This window comes from Fusarium falciforme, chromosome 2 (assembly GCF_026873545.1).
Source record: "Fusarium falciforme chromosome 2, complete sequence".
NCBI classification, from domain to species: domain Eukaryota; kingdom Fungi; phylum Ascomycota; class Sordariomycetes; order Hypocreales; family Nectriaceae; genus Fusarium; species Fusarium falciforme.
The window spans coordinates 654,806-672,122 of NC_070545.1; the positions used below are offsets into that span (position 1 = coordinate 654,806).

General features: G+C 51.4%; 5 protein-coding genes across 5 annotated transcripts; 2 read left to right on the plus strand and 3 right to left on the minus strand.

The window, feature by feature from the left end:
• Window positions 1-1,890: 1,890 nt before the first annotated feature.
• NCS54_00214500 (Zn(2)-C6 fungal-type domain-containing protein) lies at window positions 1,891-4,121 on the minus strand (the record flags this gene model as incomplete). The annotated part of the gene is made up of 2 exons (XM_053147750.1): window positions 3,957-4,121; window positions 1,891-3,897 (listed from the first exon to the last, which is right to left on the minus strand). The coding sequence occupies exons 1-2, from the start codon at window positions 4,053-4,055 to the stop codon at window positions 1,891-1,893; spliced, it is 2,106 nt and encodes a 701-aa protein (XP_053003725.1). The 5' UTR covers window positions 4,056-4,121.
• Window positions 4,122-4,524: 403 nt separating this feature from the next.
• NCS54_00214600 (Hypothetical protein) lies at window positions 4,525-6,456 on the minus strand (the record flags this gene model as incomplete). Its single annotated transcript, XM_053147751.1, has 8 exons — window positions 4,525-4,623; window positions 4,684-4,766; window positions 4,821-4,866; window positions 4,925-5,465; window positions 5,514-5,931; window positions 5,982-6,051; window positions 6,104-6,308; window positions 6,362-6,456. 8 exons carry the CDS (start codon window positions 6,454-6,456, stop codon window positions 4,525-4,527), a joined length of 1,557 nt encoding a protein of 518 aa, XP_053003726.1.
• A 2,831-nt stretch (window positions 6,457-9,287) lies between these two features.
• Window positions 9,288-11,570, plus strand: NCS54_00214700 (HET domain-containing protein; the record flags this gene model as incomplete). The annotated part of the gene is made up of 3 exons (XM_053147752.1): window positions 9,288-9,590; window positions 9,702-10,150; window positions 10,841-11,570. 3 exons carry the CDS (start codon window positions 9,288-9,290, stop codon window positions 11,568-11,570), a joined length of 1,482 nt encoding a protein of 493 aa, XP_053003727.1.
• A 1,064-nt stretch (window positions 11,571-12,634) lies between these two features.
• On the plus strand, window positions 12,635-13,555 carry NCS54_00214800 (Hypothetical protein; the record flags this gene model as incomplete). Its single annotated transcript, XM_053147753.1, has 3 exons — window positions 12,635-12,741; window positions 13,003-13,089; window positions 13,141-13,555. 3 exons carry the CDS (start codon window positions 12,635-12,637, stop codon window positions 13,553-13,555), a joined length of 609 nt encoding a protein of 202 aa, XP_053003728.1.
• A 165-nt stretch (window positions 13,556-13,720) lies between these two features.
• NCS54_00214900 (Hypothetical protein) lies at window positions 13,721-15,363 on the minus strand (the record flags this gene model as incomplete). Its single annotated transcript, XM_053147754.1, has 5 exons — window positions 13,721-14,300; window positions 14,361-14,410; window positions 14,475-14,592; window positions 14,647-15,079; window positions 15,189-15,363. The coding sequence occupies 5 exons, from the start codon at window positions 15,361-15,363 to the stop codon at window positions 13,721-13,723; spliced, it is 1,356 nt and encodes a 451-aa protein (XP_053003729.1).
• Window positions 15,364-17,317: the final 1,954 nt, after the last annotated feature.

A 17,317-nucleotide genomic window follows, 5' to 3' on the forward strand; every position in this document is an offset into this window, starting at 1 on the left:
GTGTTGTGTTCACCCATTAATCGAGGCTCATGGGCTCGAGCATCAGCATAAAGTTTAATTATTTGTATAATCAAGGCGCACACTTGATTGATACTATCAGGACATAAAGTTATCAACCTGTCGCTTTGAGCTGGCCCTCTCGCCTTACTCCTTATTCGCCAGCCTACCGAAGTACATAGCCTCGAAGATGCCGAGCTGTCAGCCCACCAAGATGGCTGCAGGTTGTGCCACACCAACCTATACAGAGGACACGCAACTCGGAACAAAGGTCGCTGCGTTCATTGCCCCTGAGGGTCGGGCTCGGATGAGCGGGGGGGTTTTTGGTTCTGACATCGGAGCCTTGCCAATAACTTGAGCCTCCAACTTGAAGTGGAAATCGCTTGTTGCTGGCAAGAACGGGGACGGGACGCTCAGATGCCCTGAATCCTTTGCTGAAGTCTTTAGCTTTCTGCTCGACCAGACGACCGGCCAGTCACCATCAGTCCCTGGACAAACCTACTCACTACGACCGAAAGGGAAAGGCGGCCTGGAGCTTTCAAGTCTCCAGACACGCACCCTAGGCCAGACGTTTCAAGAGGTACGCATAGCCTTGAAGCGGGCACTGAAGAACCGCCGTTTGGGCATCACGAGTAAAGGGTACTTGGGACTGTTCCCTGGGCATGTCAACAGAGGAGACGAGGTTCATGTCTTCGAGACGTGTGCGCTACCGTCGACGCTTCGATCGGTAAGGAATGGCAAATTTCGGTTCATTGGTGAGTGTTTTATCTATGGTATCATGGAAGGCGAAGCCGTTGAGCGTGAAGATACCTGCAGGATAGATGTGACTTTAGTATAACGGAGAGTGCAATCTGAGGCGTGTATGTACAAGGGAAGGATGTGGAGAATGGGCGACTAGCACAGATGAGCACAGGGATGGCAACTGCGCAAAGATTGGTACTCATGGCATTTCAGTCTTTAAACATTTTCATTAATTCATAGCCCCTTGTCTTCTTATCAGTTGTACCCCTGGTCGCTTTGCATACTCTCCTTTTCCTTGCGCCGGTGCTTCCAGATCTTGAATGAAACCGTGAAGATTAAGCCAAGGACAGAGCAGCCTGCAGACACTGCTATTCCAATGATGCCCCCGGTGGACAGCGCACTTGATTTTGACTCTTCCGTCTTTTCTGATCAACCAGTTAACGATTTTCGCTCCTCTTGGGTATATACGATCTTGTGGCTCAGTTAACACATCAAGGGCCGGGCTTCAACTATAATAAAGAACACATTGTCAACACATCATAGCATCATACCCCAATGCTAACACAGTGGCCTTGGGTAGATACTGAAAGCACATACCGCTGTCTGGCGGCGCCGTTCGTTCGGTATGTAAACGCATCTTGCAGTACTAAACGTGCAGGTTACGAAGCCACCGCCAAAGCAGCAGGTGGAATAATAGGGGCAAGTTGTCGTTTGCATGACATTACCCCCACCTAGAATGCGTTAACAGAGCTGACCGAGATGATCGCAACAGATCTGTCGTACCTTCGATATAACTAGTGCACACGTCCCAGTACGTCTATCTCTCGGTGGATTGATCGACGGGTTGATAAACCCCGAATCTTCCAGTTCTGAGACTTTCTGACGTTGTTTCTGCCTCTTCTTCTTTAGTATAGCGAAGTGTCAAGCTCAGGCGAGCATCTTCACTACTTCGGGCGCCGCCACCACTATCACCTGATAGTCAGTCTCGTTCGTTGCCCTATATCACCATTCTCAGCATCAAGATCCAGTTTTCTCTTTTTTCTACAGACAAGTAGCACATTAAAGGGTCTCTTTCTAGTTTGATCCGTATTTTTATAATTGGAGTTTTCATTTGATATTCTCAGTCTAGGTCTTGTTCCATAGGACACCGACCTATCCGAACAACGACCGCAAATTCTTCCTCTCCATGACATCAATCCAATGAGTCAAGGCAAATCCCGGTAGTTCTTTGTCATACTCGTCCCAGATAGCCTGTACAAGACTCTTGGCCACAATGATTGGCCTAGGCGGAAGGACAGTTTCCAGAATGTCCAGCCTGTTAAGGAGAAAACACCGGGCATCAACAATCTTGAGGCGTGACTCGGTAATCGTGGTAACCTGCTCAATCTCTTCGTCTGATTGGATCAGACGGCCGATGTACTCCGACATGCTGCAGTCTTCGACGCCGCCGAGGTTGAAGGGTGATGGAGTCGGGGCAGGCTGCTGTGGGGGAGACCCTGTGGTTTCGGACCCTGAGTCCGAAGAATCAAATCTGAGCCCTGTGGCTGCTGTGATACAGAGTAGAGGCTGTGTCATTTTGCTTCCAGAGTCGGGGGGAAGCTGCTGGATCAACTTGACTAGACGAAGGCTCAAGGGGGTGATGCATTCTTCCCAAGGAATCAAAGCATTGTCGAGGACTGAGACGTGACTCGGTAGTCTTAGCAGAACCAGGTCCGGGAATGTCTGATAGATGTGTATCAAACCCGCTAGTCGATATGCCTCAGCGACGTCGATAAGATGGCGGCATGGCGTTTTTTGATCTCCAGTCTCACTGTTCGTCGGCGCAGATTCAAAGTCCAGTCCCAGCAGTTTCTCCTCCAGCGATTTTGCCTCCTCGATCAGTTTCAACGCGGTCGTGTGATCGCGCATAGCCATTAGACCAGGATGTGTAAGGTGATAGCGATAATTGCGGCAAAGCCTCATCGTCTTGGTGAACAGTCGCGAGACAGTATTCGAGACGCCTGTCCAGGGGTGCGGTATGTCGTCCACAATCGGGGGAGCCGGCTCGGCAGTAGGATACTCATCAGCCCCAACATCATCGATCTCATCCAGCTCGTACATGTTATAGGGGTTTGTGTCAGAAACAACTGACAGGAGCAGTTCGCAGTATGTCCAGCTCTTGTTGAAAATGCGTAAAAGCCGCCTTTCATCTTCTGTTAGGCTTCGCTTTTGTCGGTTTATTCGATATAAGAGAGCCTTGGCTTCCTTCAGAAAAGGTATTCCGAGTTGCGTGGCGTTCAGCCAGCAGATGCTAGTCCCTATACAGAAAAGTCCATAGATCAAACCGAGGGGAACAACATCGAGACGAGGTGACGACTTGACAACCTGGAGCTCGTTCTCGATAGCCTTGGTGGCCGTGCTCATCATCAATATCGATGTCTTCTTCATGTGGGGTAGCTTTGAAGAGAGGTAGGCCGATGACATGCTCTGGAGGCTAGTAGAGACGGCTTCGGAAGATGACCAGAGCGCGGTAGCCAATGTCCGGTTGGAGTTTGTCGGAGAATCATATTGCGACCAGAGAGAACAGACATCTCTGAACCAAAACTCGACCAGTGATGATGGGACGTCGGATACTGCTGGCGGTATGAAGACTGGGCTGTAGGTTTGCTGCACGGGGAACAGAGAGAGGTCGCTGCCGCCATCAGAATAGCCATCTATACTAGTCGTCAAGTCCAAGGTATCCGGAGTCCATTGCAGGTTGTCGATAGCACCGATAGGGATGTCAAGATCGAATGGGGGAGAGAAGTCGTCGCAAATTGCGTTTGCTGGAGGCTCGGGCAGCTGAGCATTCTCAGTCTCCTCAACAGGCGGGTTTGTCTTCTCAAAAGCAAACTCGGAAAACAATCCCCAGTTCGTGTCGCTGGGAGTTGACGCGACGGCGGAACCTGAAGCCAGAGATGACGTCTCTCCAGGTAGTGGCTTCCGTCTCGGGCGGCCGCGACGTCTCTTAGGAGCAGCAGCGCCAACCTGTGGCTTTGGCGACAGCTGGACGTCATGATCCGCCAGCTCGGCGTGCTTCTCGTGCTTGGTAGACCACTTGAGGCCACGGTTGTACCCACCGCATTTAATACCACGAGAGAGACAGAGCTGGCAGTTGGGTTTTGTCTCGTCGCATTTGAGCTGGTCCGTACGTCAGCGATAAACTCCACTGGAGCTTTGTCTGCAGGGCGTTATCTTACGTGCTTGGTCCTACAGGTCAGGCAGCCCGACCGGGACCGCAAGGGGAGGCTCCCGGTCCGCTTGGCAGCCGGGGTCTTCTCCGGGACAGGAGTAGCCATGTCGCGACGGCGAGCACAAATGAGCAAGATAAAGAGAGCAACGTACGAGTCCAGGTCCGAGAAGAGAGAATGGCGGAGTCTCCAGAAGGAGGAGGAACAAAAGCGAGGATCCCTTTCCCCGCAAGAATGGTAGGTAGACGATACCGGCTTAGTGGCGCGGAAACCCCGGCTACAAACCCGGATAACGGACTTGGGACTCCGGTCAAGATTGACAAATCAGCATGACGTCCCGATAAACTGATACCGATTCCGGGAGAATGGCGCCAATGAGATGCCGGCGTATGGCCATTCAATGCTGTTGCTTCTCCGCTTCTTGCAAGTTCACGTGGATCATGCTGTTGATTTGTGACGGCGGAGATGCTGGAATGGGACATTATAGCCATCGCCAAGAGTAATTGATGATTTAAATGAATGATCCATATTCTAGTATATCAACTCAAGTATGGTCGGTTGCGTGCAAAGTGCTGCTTTATCCTGTCGGACTCTCAATCTTTTTCTCCTCCCCACCACCAACCTCATCTGATGCCTTGAAGAAGTCCGGCCTTTCCCCCATGATGACATCGAGCTTCTATTGTAACAGAATTTTTAGCATTTTCCTCGAATGATTCTGGTTGAAGGGTATTCCTACCGGTCCTTCAAAAGTTTTCCCGTAAACGAGCCAATATAGGGTAAGAAGCACGACAAAGATTCCAATCACGACCGAAACGTAATCTGCGTTTCCATGAATTAGTACATACAGAATTATTATCAAGGTGGACGACATACTCATCGAGCTTGCGGTGACGGGAAGCGCTGGTGGGAAACAGAAGAACTGGAAGCTCAATGTCAGCGAAAAGGTGTGAAGGGTTGTGATTCCTGTGTCCACTTACAACCGAGGTCACTCCAACATACAGGACCGAAATCCAGTTGAGAATAAGCCCACGACGTTCGCCAAGTCTCCATGGCGTCTCAGATGTTTGGAATTTGGTCAAGGTCTTCCTTCCTCTGATGATTATCACCAGTAGCGGAAACGCATATGACGCGTTCAGGAAAATTGTGCAGGAAGCGATAAAGGCGTTGAAAGCTACTGTCGGCCCCAGGTATAGCAGCCCAAAAAGGGTATTGAAGACGAAAGACAGCATAATCGTCCGGACGGGTACTTCAAGCGTCGGACTAATGTGGCTGAAGAAGTCGTGGAAAACGATGCCCTTGTCTCGGGCCATCGCGTATAGCAATCGGCTCGCACTTGTGACGGATCCGTTCGTTCCGTGGATGAAGCATATCGCGAGCATCAGGCTGATGAAACAGGTTCCAGCTCGGCTTCCGGTCGCTTGGAGGATAAGTTCGATGATGGGCATTCCGGTCGACGTCGATACGATCGCTTGGAGGTCGGTGAGGCAGAAGAGGAGGACGAGGATAAAGATGGTTCCCCTACCAAATGTTAATTCAAGACTAGGTGCAAATGAAAGCCTGACTTACGTAGTCCCCCCGACACCAACAGCGTACACCATGGCCAAGGGAGCGTCATGAGAGGGGTCCGGCATCTCTTCCGTCATGTGGAGCACGGCATCGAACCCGATTAAGGAGAGGGCAGATTGGAGAAGACCCAGAATCCAGGCCACCCCGCCCGTCCACCCTGTTTCATTCTCAAAGCTCGTAAACACAAATTCGGCGTTGGTCTTGTCCGAAGTTGTGAGAAGAACGATGCTAAGAATGACAACGCTCAGGATGGACCAGTAGAGAGCCATGTTATTCCATGCACCGAGGATCTTATTGCATGTAATCATCGAGACGGTCGAAAATGTAAGGATGGCCATGAAGATAAGGTATGTCTTCCATGCTTCGGCAACGTATCGTCCGTTCGAAGCTACGACGCTGGCTGCGGAGATGAACTGCGCTGCGCACAAGTTAGCTGGCTCGCCCAGACACTGGAAAGATTCGACCTACCTGCAAAGTATCCTTCGGTTGTCACCAAAGTGAGCCAGCCGGCAATATTAATCCAGCCAGCCCAGAAGCTCTGTCAATGGTCATTAGTACACTGCCCAGCGTCCGGATTCAGGCCGTCTTACCAAGAGCTTCCGCCATTTCTCTGGACACAACATGTATACAAAATGATACTGCCCACCGGCCGTGGGCCACAAAGCTGCAAGCTCTCCAAGGCTAGACGCCATGGCAAAGTTGCAGATGACGCAGAAGATGAATCCGTACAAGAATGCTACGGAGCCGCCTGATGGCATTACGATACCTATTGAACCGCCAAGGCAGATCCAGGTACTACACGATTTTGATTAGCACCATTAAATCACATTGTCTTTATAGCAACCCACTTTAGAATAGCAAAAGTCATGGCTACCATGGTCAATTTGGATAGCCGGGGTCTGAGGTGGCCCTCGGCCGAGTGGCTATGTGAAGGACCGGACATGGTGGATAATTCACCGCAGTGGAGCTTGGACTGTGTCGCTGGTCTATGCTTGGAAGTAGGGGTGCTTCAGGATAGAGAGCATTGGAGTTGTTATATACCGAGAAGAGGCGGAAATAGAGTTCAAGGTTGAGGCGAGGTGCTGAATTTACATATACTGCTGGCCGACAGTCTCAGATCCCCTCACGGAGTGACATGCCTCGGAGGCTACACCTTACCAGAGTCCTTGTAACCAACGGAATCAAACAGCCCACCCTCGTGAATCGAGCATGACGTGAAGGAGCGGCATCTGATGCTGCATGGGGGCTGGCAAAACCTGGGGTAAGATGCTGTAACATGACTAGCTCACCTTCGCCACCTCCTCCACCAAACACAGGCCGCGATCCGATCAAAACCAAGCCTCTCCGTTAGAATCCTTCACGTAATAACATCGCATTACCCCAGATTTCAACATCTCCAGCGCCCGCAACGAGTGGCGATCGGGTTCCAGACTGGACTCGTCTAAGTCAGAGACTCATCTCTAAAGATGGGGAAAAGTTAAACACCCCCGCGCCTGGACCCGCCATTTCGGTTGAAAGAGAAATTTCAGTCTAAAATTACTGCTTCCAGTTAGTCTCCCACTCTCGCTCCTGACGCCGCCGCTACCAGCTGACACGAGGCGAGGGGTGTATGATTCGTGCGATTGGCTTCTGACTAGGACGGCATGCTTTGAGGAGAGGGCTGAAGGCTTGTTTTTCTCGTCAATCTGTGATAAATATCCAATCTGGAAATTACAGCCAGATCTGCGGGTGCCAAAATTCGGAAGCGGTAAAGCTTTCCCCGTGAACTCTTATCCTTTGTAGATAGGTTATTAAAAGGGAGACGTGTTATCTTCGAATGCGAAAAGATGTCTTGCGAGATATCGACTGTCTGTCTCTGTAGGCGATTCGAGTGTGCCGAAGAACCGAGTTGGCGTTATGAAATCTCAAGATGCTTAATTGTTGGCCGATAGCTCGCGTAGCGGCATCCTCGAGGCATGGGAAGCGTGCTTTGGTTATCTTTGTGGTTCGTATCGAAGTCAACATCGGCGAGGAAGATGTGCTGTCACAACGCCAACTCGTAAATTTCAGTGTCCATCCGTGAGGCCGAGCTCAGACGACAGCCCAGATAGGTTCTCACGGCATCTTATCTTGATCGAAAGCGACGGTAGACCTAATATTTCCTCAAGCGGAGGATGATGGGTAAAAATTACCGTGATTTTGATGATTTGCGCATGCTTAGCTTGCTTTCGAGCAGCCCGATCTCGGTCTCTCGACCTCGGATGTTGACCGGTTTGTTAGAATTCATCTGTTGAAATACTGATGTAAAAGATGGCTGTGACCCACGCTGCGGAAACAGTATTTGCGGCTCATGGAGCGGTATGGCATGTGAAAGTGTCACCGGCCGACAGGCGGCTCCGGGCTGGCAATGTGCTTGGGCGCGTGAGGCGACACGTTCCTAGTCGATGAGAAGGTGGGTTACTATTCGTGATGTAGGGTAGCCCTAGTCAAAAGTAATGATATATCCTATTGTCGAGGGTCTTCTGATGTTATACTATTGCCACATCGTGACGTTTGTCGGTGTTTTTCTTCGTGTCGTGGATCCATCATCTTTTCCCGCCCACTGCCCAACCTGCTGCATGCTTGAGAGTGTACCCGTGCCATAGTAGATCTGTAATGATAAGTGCTTGTAGAATATGGTGTGTTAAAGTCTGTTGTCGGGGGACTCGAAGTTGGACGCTGCTAAGTAGGTTGGATCGAGCCGTGATCGTTCGGGGGCGAGCTAGGCGTGTTGGGCCTCTCTACAAGGTATTAGGGGACGGCTGCCTTCCAAAAAGACTTAGAAAAAAGTATTTGGCCTTCGATCTGCTGTGTCATCTGCTCAACCAAGGTTGTCCCGATGTTTGGTGCTGGAGTGTCGGGGTGTTGGTGGGGTTGTCCAAAGTGCCTGGGAGAGGTCGCATTTTAACTAGGTAGAAGAAAGGCGGGTAAAAGATGGCAGGGCATCTCTAATTAAATTTTCGACCGCAGCCAGTCATATCCAAGACCTCTACCACTTTGGGCAATGTAATCCGGAGTCCTGGCCGTGGCACGCATTATCTTGCGATTGAGGCGTGGAGTTGGAGGCGAGCCGTGTTAAACTTCCTATTTTGGACTACGGCATCGCGACACGCCGTCAACCGGCCTCATAACGCTACTTGATCTGGCTATGTAAAGCGAGTCTTGTATCATTACCTGTCAAGAAGTAAGTTCAAATGCTAATTCTGCTAACTCTGTAGAATTATATAGACCATGTCGGGGACGGAAATGCGGAGCTAGTTACCCATGGTTATAGATGCACTCTAGCTTCTTGTATCCTACGGACATCTCCTAAATTCCTGCACTTGTCGAGCCCTTTGCTACAAGTAGCCATAAGCCTCGGCGAGGCTGAAAAGGTGCCAGCTTATGCGCCCAACGTGGCCGTGTATCAACAAGCCGAGTTTGCCCAGAGACGCCATCCTGGAACGCTTCAGTGGTTTCTAGGCTCTGACACATATCAGAAATGGATCCATGCAGCCTCGGATTTGGACCCCGACTGGCAGACACAGGACCTCTGCGCCCTCTTCTGTCCAGGCCTGACAGGTACAGGAAAGACGATCATCACATCTGCGGTGATCCAGGACCTTTGTTCTCGTTTCCCGCCGGGGTCCGATCCGAATGTAGGCATTGCATACTTCTACTGCTTCTACAATTGCTAGGAACAGCAATCTACCACAAATCTTCTGCTTGTCCTTTTGGAGCAGTTGCTTCCGAACACGCCTCACCGTCATCGTCAAAATGCTTTTGGACCACGGTGCTAATCCCAACTTGAAGGACTTTGACAGAGCCACGCCGCTATGGCACGCTGCCAAGGAAGGGCACACTACCACGATGGCTCTTCTCACCAAGTGCGGCGTAAATGTGAATGTAGCCTCGACCGTAGATCGGATCGACCTGCATACACCACTGTCTTTGGCGCTCACGAATGGCCTGTCCGAGATGGTATCCCTGCTTCTGGCTCAGCCTACCATTCAGCCGCGAGTCAGGATCAAGCCGTCAAACACGGGCAAGTATACGCCTTGCACTCCGCTAGGACTGGCTGTGCGCGGCGGGCTCTCCAATACAGTGGAAATGCCCCTATCCAAACCTAAAATCGCAGCGGCAGCTAGGACCGGGAAGGATGGTGAAATGCTACTACATTCGGCTGTATAGCACGGTCATGAGGAGACTGTTCGGCTACTCTTAAACAATGGAGCTGATGTCAACACTCAGTGTGACAGCGGAAAGACGCCGTTGCACCTCGCCGTTGAGGCATGCAACGGAGCGCACGTGAACCTCGTAACGCTCTTGCTCTCCCAGGTCGGCGTGTTGCCAGACCTCATGGACAAGGACGGAGACACGCCCGCATTATTGGCCACATCCCGAGGCCAGATCGAGATTCTGCGGTTCCTGCTCGCGAAGGGCGTAGGCACGGAAGCCAAGACCAAGGACGGTCTCATACTGCTCGGTGTGGCCGCCGAGCAAGGCTACCTACCCATCGTGGAGCTTCTTCTTGCCACGGATGATGTCGACGCACAGTCGAGAGACGCCGTAGGCCGCACTTCTCTAACACTGGCCGCCAATCCGTTAAGGGATCGCTTTGACCGGCAGTCCAATTCCGAGTGCGTCTGAGACTACTACGGTGTGCTTCGGTGTCTGCTGACTTTGGGCCACGTTGATATCAACTCTCGTGATGATTCGGGTCAGACGCCGCTGATGCATGCCACCCAGGGTCATGAGGATGATATATCCTGCTTCAGAGCGCTCTTGGGTCACGAGGGAGCCGAAATCAATGCCGTGGACAATAAAGGTCAAACAGCACTGTCCCAGGCCGTGGTCATGCGCAAAGAAGACAAGGCGATACTCCTGCTCGAAACAGGGGCTGATCCAGATCTAGTTCGATTTTACGAGGGTGAGACAATACTCTCTTATGCTGCGGAATATGGGATGGCAGCGCTTGTGTGGGAGCTCATTTCACATGATGGAATAGATGCCCAAGAAAGAAATGCCGATGGCCACACGGCCTTGTGCAAGGCGGTGGCCAACAACCAGGTGCAGGTATTTGAGGCGTTGCTGGATGTGGGAGGCGTGGACATCAATGCCAGATGTAGCCATGGGCAGACCCCATTGCACCATGCTGCAGAGTCATTGCGGGGGGAGGAAGTTGCTTTGTTGCTGTTGGCCAAGGGTAACCCAGACCTTGATACCCAAGACGTGAACGGGTCAACACCACTGCACTGCGCTGTGACATAGAGATCAGAAGCTCTTGTTTCTTCGCTGCTAGATGCAGGCGTTGCTAATGCCAACTGTAGGGATCTAGAAGGACGGATGCCTCTCTCCCTTGCCGCTGAACGAGGGCAACTTCAGGTTTTGGAGAAGTTACTGTCGCTCAAGGGAGCCATGCCAAACACGAGGGACAATACGGGGTGCACGCCCCTATCTTGGCCAGTTCAGTCAAACCGAAAAAACGTGTCGGTCGTCATCAAACGGCTCCTTGGTGCCGAAGGGGTGGACCCAAACGCCGAGGACAAGGGGGGCTGGACGCCGCTATCCTTGGCCGTTCAAGACAATAAAGCGAGTGGTTTGGTTGAGTTGCTATTGACAGAGGGGGCTGGAAGGATTGACATCAATCACGAGGACCGAGAGGGCCGCACGCCACTTACACTTGCCCTGAAGAGGGGTTATGAGGTGGTTGTGGGCCAACTACGAGCGGCTGGAGCCAGAGAAAAGAAAGACGAAGACGAGAAGCAGCAGGGTATAGAAATATTCCGCGCAGAGGCTGATGGGGCGGCATGTGAGAAGGAGGCCAAGACGCAACAAGAAAGCGACGGGGATCCGCAGTCCGCTTTGTCTGGAGAAGATTCCTCGACAGATTCGTGGGAGAAGAATCGTTGGCAGAGGGAGAGGTTGTGCGGTGTTCCTATTGTCCTAGGGAGGTCCGACAGGTGTGACGGTCCAACTCTCGAGGCTTTTGCCAAGGTCTCTGCTGGAATGTACTATGTGGCACTCGACGAGAGGGGTTTCCGAGCTGGTCTTGGATAGGCTGGAAGGGAAAAGTACTTAGCAACGAGGTGTCTGCGGCTTCATTCAAGTTCGACTTCGCCATCGAAGTGTCCATGGTACCGCGAGGTGACCCATCAGGGGCCGTCTCGTGGGCCAAGTTTGAGGCTATGGGGCCGAAAGAGAAAGCAGCCCTACCTCAAGATTATATTTTGAAGATCACGGGCACCGCTGTTGATGTTAGCATTCGCTGCGAAATATCCCACTCGCCTTACGCCGTCTTCTACAATGGCAATGAGCCAGTCAAAGGCTCCATCCAGCTATGCAAAGACCTGAAACAAGACACCAGCTTTCAATGCCAGCTGGCTGAGGAGAGCTTGACAGCCATTGTGATTGGAAACGAAACCGCCAGCGGTAAGTCGTCGATTCTCCTTGCTGTTGTCAATGTGGGTGACTATTGGGAGAGGATAGGTGTCATCAAGGTGAAAAGAGGGCATGTGCTAGACATTCACGGAGGGAGTTGCAGAAAACAGACTTTCCTTATAAGGTAATAAAGGAGGCTCTTGGACAGTAGTAAAAGATAGAAGACACAACTGAATAGAATGGTAAAGAAAAGTCCGACCCTGAATGTATCGATGGCAAAGCAGAGGAGGAACGCAGGGTAGTTCCCTCTTCGAGGAGGGCAAGGCGGCATCTTATACTGCAAGACTTACCACCAGGTTTGAATCTCGGTACAAAATACCGAAAATAAACAATTTGCTGATTCCACGTGCTTGAAAACGCGTTGAAAGATCACAGAGCCAATCATGTAGTTGTGGATATATTGGACGGCTGTGTTGGTTGTCGGTGTCTTGGCCACAGAATCGGACCCTGTACCCAGTTGGATGACGTAAAGATCAAGTTACGTTTATAGAATCCTCATCACGGATCTTGCAAGGTAGCAATGGAGCATCGGCTAAACCACGAACAGGGGTGGAGAGCATGGGACCTTTGTGGTATCCAACACCCTGCTAATACAACTGCTGTGCCGCTTCGGCCTCCTTATTTTAAGCTTAAAACACCATCATCCCCCGGTTACTCAACTTCTCCACCTTCAATTCTTCAACATGCCCACCACAACCGAATACTTGGGCTACACCATCACCAACCTCGGTCCCTTGACCGCAACCTACACGGCCCCGACAGAATGCGCTACGGCCACGGATAACATCCAGTTCGTACAGGCAGATTTACCCTGGATTCCTGGGGCTTGGGGTTACCCCTCATGCCTTCCTGGTGATTACGGAAAATGCATTCCCTCTGGTGACGCATATGACAAGCTGGCCAAAGAGCACGCCTACACTTGACAACAAGGGTTCTTTCCATACTACTCTCCAGGCCTTGTCTGCCCCAAAGGATGGACCACTGCTGGCGAATATGCTAAAAGCAAAGGAACTCCAACGGAGGGGATGCTTACCGTACAACCCGAGAATAGCATCACAGAGCCACAGATGCTCGCTCTCACCTCGATTTGGACCTCGGTGCTAGAAGACTCTGAGACCCTGGTATATTGTTGCCCGAGGTGAGCGAACCAGGCACGGTGCTGTACCGCGACGCTGACCATGCTTTGTAGCGGTTATACTGGTGACAACTTTCTGAATTGCCACTCAGTTATGGGGCCAATTACCGAGCTCGGCTATACTGAGGGCTGCATTCACACCTGGTCCGGCAAATACTATACGGATGTTACAGCAACCTTTGACGGCGCCGAGTCGCCGTACCTCTCAAAGATAAAGATCACGGCACAGCCTGGGACAGCATACTGGACCAAGACAGCTCTGACAGTCGAAGAGGAGAACATAGCGGTTGCCACAAAAGTACCTGCCGTGGCGCTGGTGTACCAGAGTTCAGACCTGGAGAAGGCAAAAGCGACTGGTGAAAGCGAGAAGAATGCGGCCGCGGCTCCTCTATCGGTGAGAGGCATCACACCGGTGGTGACAGTGGTAGTGAGCATGCTTGCTGGGGCCGGACTACTAGCGCCCTGGTGAGGGATTGCGAGTAGATGAGCCTGCACTAGGGGTTTACCATGCTTCAAGCAACTGAAGATGGCACAGGGGGAAATTACTAACCTAATACTATAAGAAATAAGTCTCGAAAAACAATAACAATACCTGCCCTGCGCCTGTATCTACCGACCGAAGAACATCATGCCATCATTTTCGACCGTCATCGCTGTAATTAGATACCATGTCCTCTCTCGAATCCAGATCTTCCAGCGGTATCTCAGCATCTATCCTCTTGTATCCCTTCCTCATCCTATACCGCCTCACGCCATACCTTATCCCCATCACCATTAGTGTGATGCACGCAACCATCACCGTCAAAGATGCCACGAACCTCCATCCACGTAGACAACACGGATACCACGACATCAAGAATCCAACAGCCAACTGTATAAACTTCTTGGGCTCGGGGTTGTCGGGGAATAGTCCTTTTCGGACGAGTCCCTTGAAGATCGGACCTTGTGGACCCGAGACGTAACGCTTCAAGCCAAAAACGGGTACAGTCCTCTGGCGAGGGTCGTCACCAGCATATTGCGTGTCGCCCCAGATACCACTGAAGTAGAAGAAGGAGGTAAGATTGGAGTCGCGAGGCGAAGTGGATTCGGGGGTGAACAGGCGAGTCAGCTTGAAACTGGTAGGGTCCATGTGATAGAAGTATGCCGACGAAACGGGGTCCCAGAGCTGGCCGGCATCGCAGTAGTCCAACAAGACACTGTCATGAACGTGGTCCCTTTGATGGGTAGAGTCGGTTAGTCCCTGTATGCCTCAGGTTGATAGAGTACCAACTCACCCCTCAGATACGAAATTCGCGTGAGAGCCGTATGCGCTGTAGACGAGGGGCTATAGACACGTGTATTAGATACATGATAGTATCTCATGTTCGCAGGCAGTGATAAAGACTTACCCGCTCATCCTCCAATGAAAGGCGCGTGTCATTCCATTCATAGGCAGCGCCGCTTGAATGTTGGCTATAGTAGATGCCCGTGGGCTTTCCATCACGGAAACGAACCATGTTGTGCTCCCTTGGGGGGCATGTTAGCCTAATATGACCGTCAAAGAGATGGGCCACAGCTTACCAGTCGCCAACGTGGCACCCATAGTGCATCCCGTCAGCCATACCCATTGCAAAGCTGTTCAGGGGCTCCAGCACTTGTGAGATATTTGCCCCTCGGTCGTATGAATAGAAGTAGAAGAAGAAGGCATCGACATCACGGGGACTCTGTTCCACGATAATGACAGCACAGGCAGTCGCATTGAAGATTCTGCCCTTCTCGTCCGGGGTTTCTCCATAGAGCCATGAAGGGAGAGTGGTGACATCGTCATTGGATGTCAGCGCGACGACTTGGTTGGTATCTACATCAACATCGTTGAGTAGATCTAGGTTATCCAGGTCGAGAGCCGGCAAACCAGGTACAGGCCTTTCGTTGACCGTCGGTGCCGTACGTCGAACATGCTCAAGGATGTCTGATGGTCGGAAGGGGTCCTCTGAATGTAACCAGACAAGCGGCGCTATATTGTGGATAGTGCTTATTAGCTTCTATTCGGACATGGCCCAGGCCTTTCATGCCAAGGCATTGTCTTCAATGCACGCGGTGAATAGCCAAAGGTGGTTTCATACCATAACGCGTTATATAGTCTGGTACCGTTCGGTTGGCATCGTCTAGGATAGACGAAGTTGCGTGCTGGGCTGGAGTAGGCTTGGAAAGGACCATGGACACATGGAGTTGGACCACCAGCAGCCAAACCGCCAGCCCACGGAACGGCCCGTAGGGGGGTCGCTGTTGACGGGCCATGACTGCCCGTCTACAATGCCTTTGTCAAAGCTTAACTAGGCGCACCAAGTGGTGGTGGGTTATACAGGTAGTGCGCTTAATCGTAGGATCGTGCAGGAAAGAATTAGAGGGTAGAGTCGTTAGGTACCTTATTCGGTAATTGTTAGGGGCTAGAATGGAAGAAAGACAAGAAATGGGAACAAAGAAGCAGAAACCAAAGAAGCTCGGAGCCTGATAAGACTCCCTGCACTGCAACCAGGCCCTCGAGTTGGGGTAGGAAAATCCCCCTTGACTTGGGAGGCCCCCTGCAGCTATGCCTCGGGCAGCCAAGGTCCCTAATCAAAACCCCCACGCCACAGCGCTTATGCTTATTGGGTTCACATTCCGAAGAGAGGGGTTTTTTGCACTTGTTAGATAAACCATCATGTGTGCACGATCTTCTGGCTCATTTAGCCCATCAAGGGCCGGGCTTCAATAATAATAAAGAACACATTGTCAACACGTCACAGCATTATATCCCAATGCTAACACGGTGGCCTTTTTTTAGTCTTTCTGCTGCCTGCTGCCTGCAGCATCTCGGCAAGTTGCCAAACTTTGGTTGGCACACATCAACTTTGAACACAATGGTACACTTTGTCACTACCCGAAACAAGACTCCCTATACATTCCACCCCTTTCAGCTTTTTTCATATCTCAGCGCCATGACGCTGATGATGGCGGAAAACGTGACACAGTACACGTTGAATGGGTGGACGCGAAGGCTCAAACGGTCTTGACGCAGGAAACAAGCCCTCTTTCTTTTCCGTCTTGTGGCTAAAGTTCCCCGTGTAAGCATCCGCTCATCCTGGCCACGCGCAAACCGTTCGTCATTGGCTATGGGTATGTTGTGCAACACACACGACAGTAACTTGGTCAGCTGGGCGGCCCTGCCTTCCCGATAGGAGCAAATAAGAATTGCCCGGTTTCTTCTTGTCAAATTTAGAAAGATCTGAGACCCAATGAGGTGTTCGGACGCTGCAGAATTTTCGTATGATTCTGGGTGCAGGAAAGCAGGCTCTGGAATTTTCGTAGAGCCTTGTGGGCTGTGTAACTGCAGCTACAGGGGGCCGCGTCAGATCTTAATCTGGGGCAGCCTGATACGTCCGGGGAGGAGGAGGATCAACGCAGATGGGTCGAGTCGATCTTGGACCAACAAGGTGAGGCTCTTGTTGAACCAGTTCAACTGGACCGGAACGTGTCCGGAGAGCGGGCTGAAAGCCACTCAGCAGGCATAAGAAATTTGCGCAGCAAATAATGACGTTGAGCGAGAAAAGTAAGGGGGGAAGGGGGACGGGAGATCAACACGTAAGAAGGGGGAAAGGAGACATGCAAATCAGGCTCTGGGACGGGCGGGACAGTCTCCAACCCCCCAGATCCCATGTGCCGGGGGCGTGGAGCCCCTCTGACTGTTGTCGCCATCAGTTGATTAAGCTTAGATATATGCATGGCATCCAGGTCACGACCTGGTAGTCTCTGTCTCGGCATCTGCTCCTAGCTCAGAGCCGGCTCCTCGATGACCTTGGGATTCGTGTGGGGACCAAGATGACAGATTCAGCCTGCCACAGCAAGCCACAATCCCTCTTCTCTCCACGATGTCGACGGAGAGTCCAACCCTGTCTCCGGTCAGCCTTAACGTTAGCAGGACGAATCAACGCTGGCTGCCAAGCAATAGCTGAAATGCTGTGCCCCATTGAAACAAAGCCAAGCCTGGTGGGCGGGTGAAAGAAAACGGGGCTGGTCTTCACACACACAATGCAATGTCTACGGAGCCAGGCAAGTCAAGGAACAAACAAGACACCACGACCTTAGCTTATCCTTCTCTAAGCGTAACCATAAGATAAAATAAAAAATATTCAAAGAATTAGGACAAAAGATCTAACATCTTGAACAAATTATGATATTATTCTCGTGTAGTTTTATGAATTTAGTCCTAAGT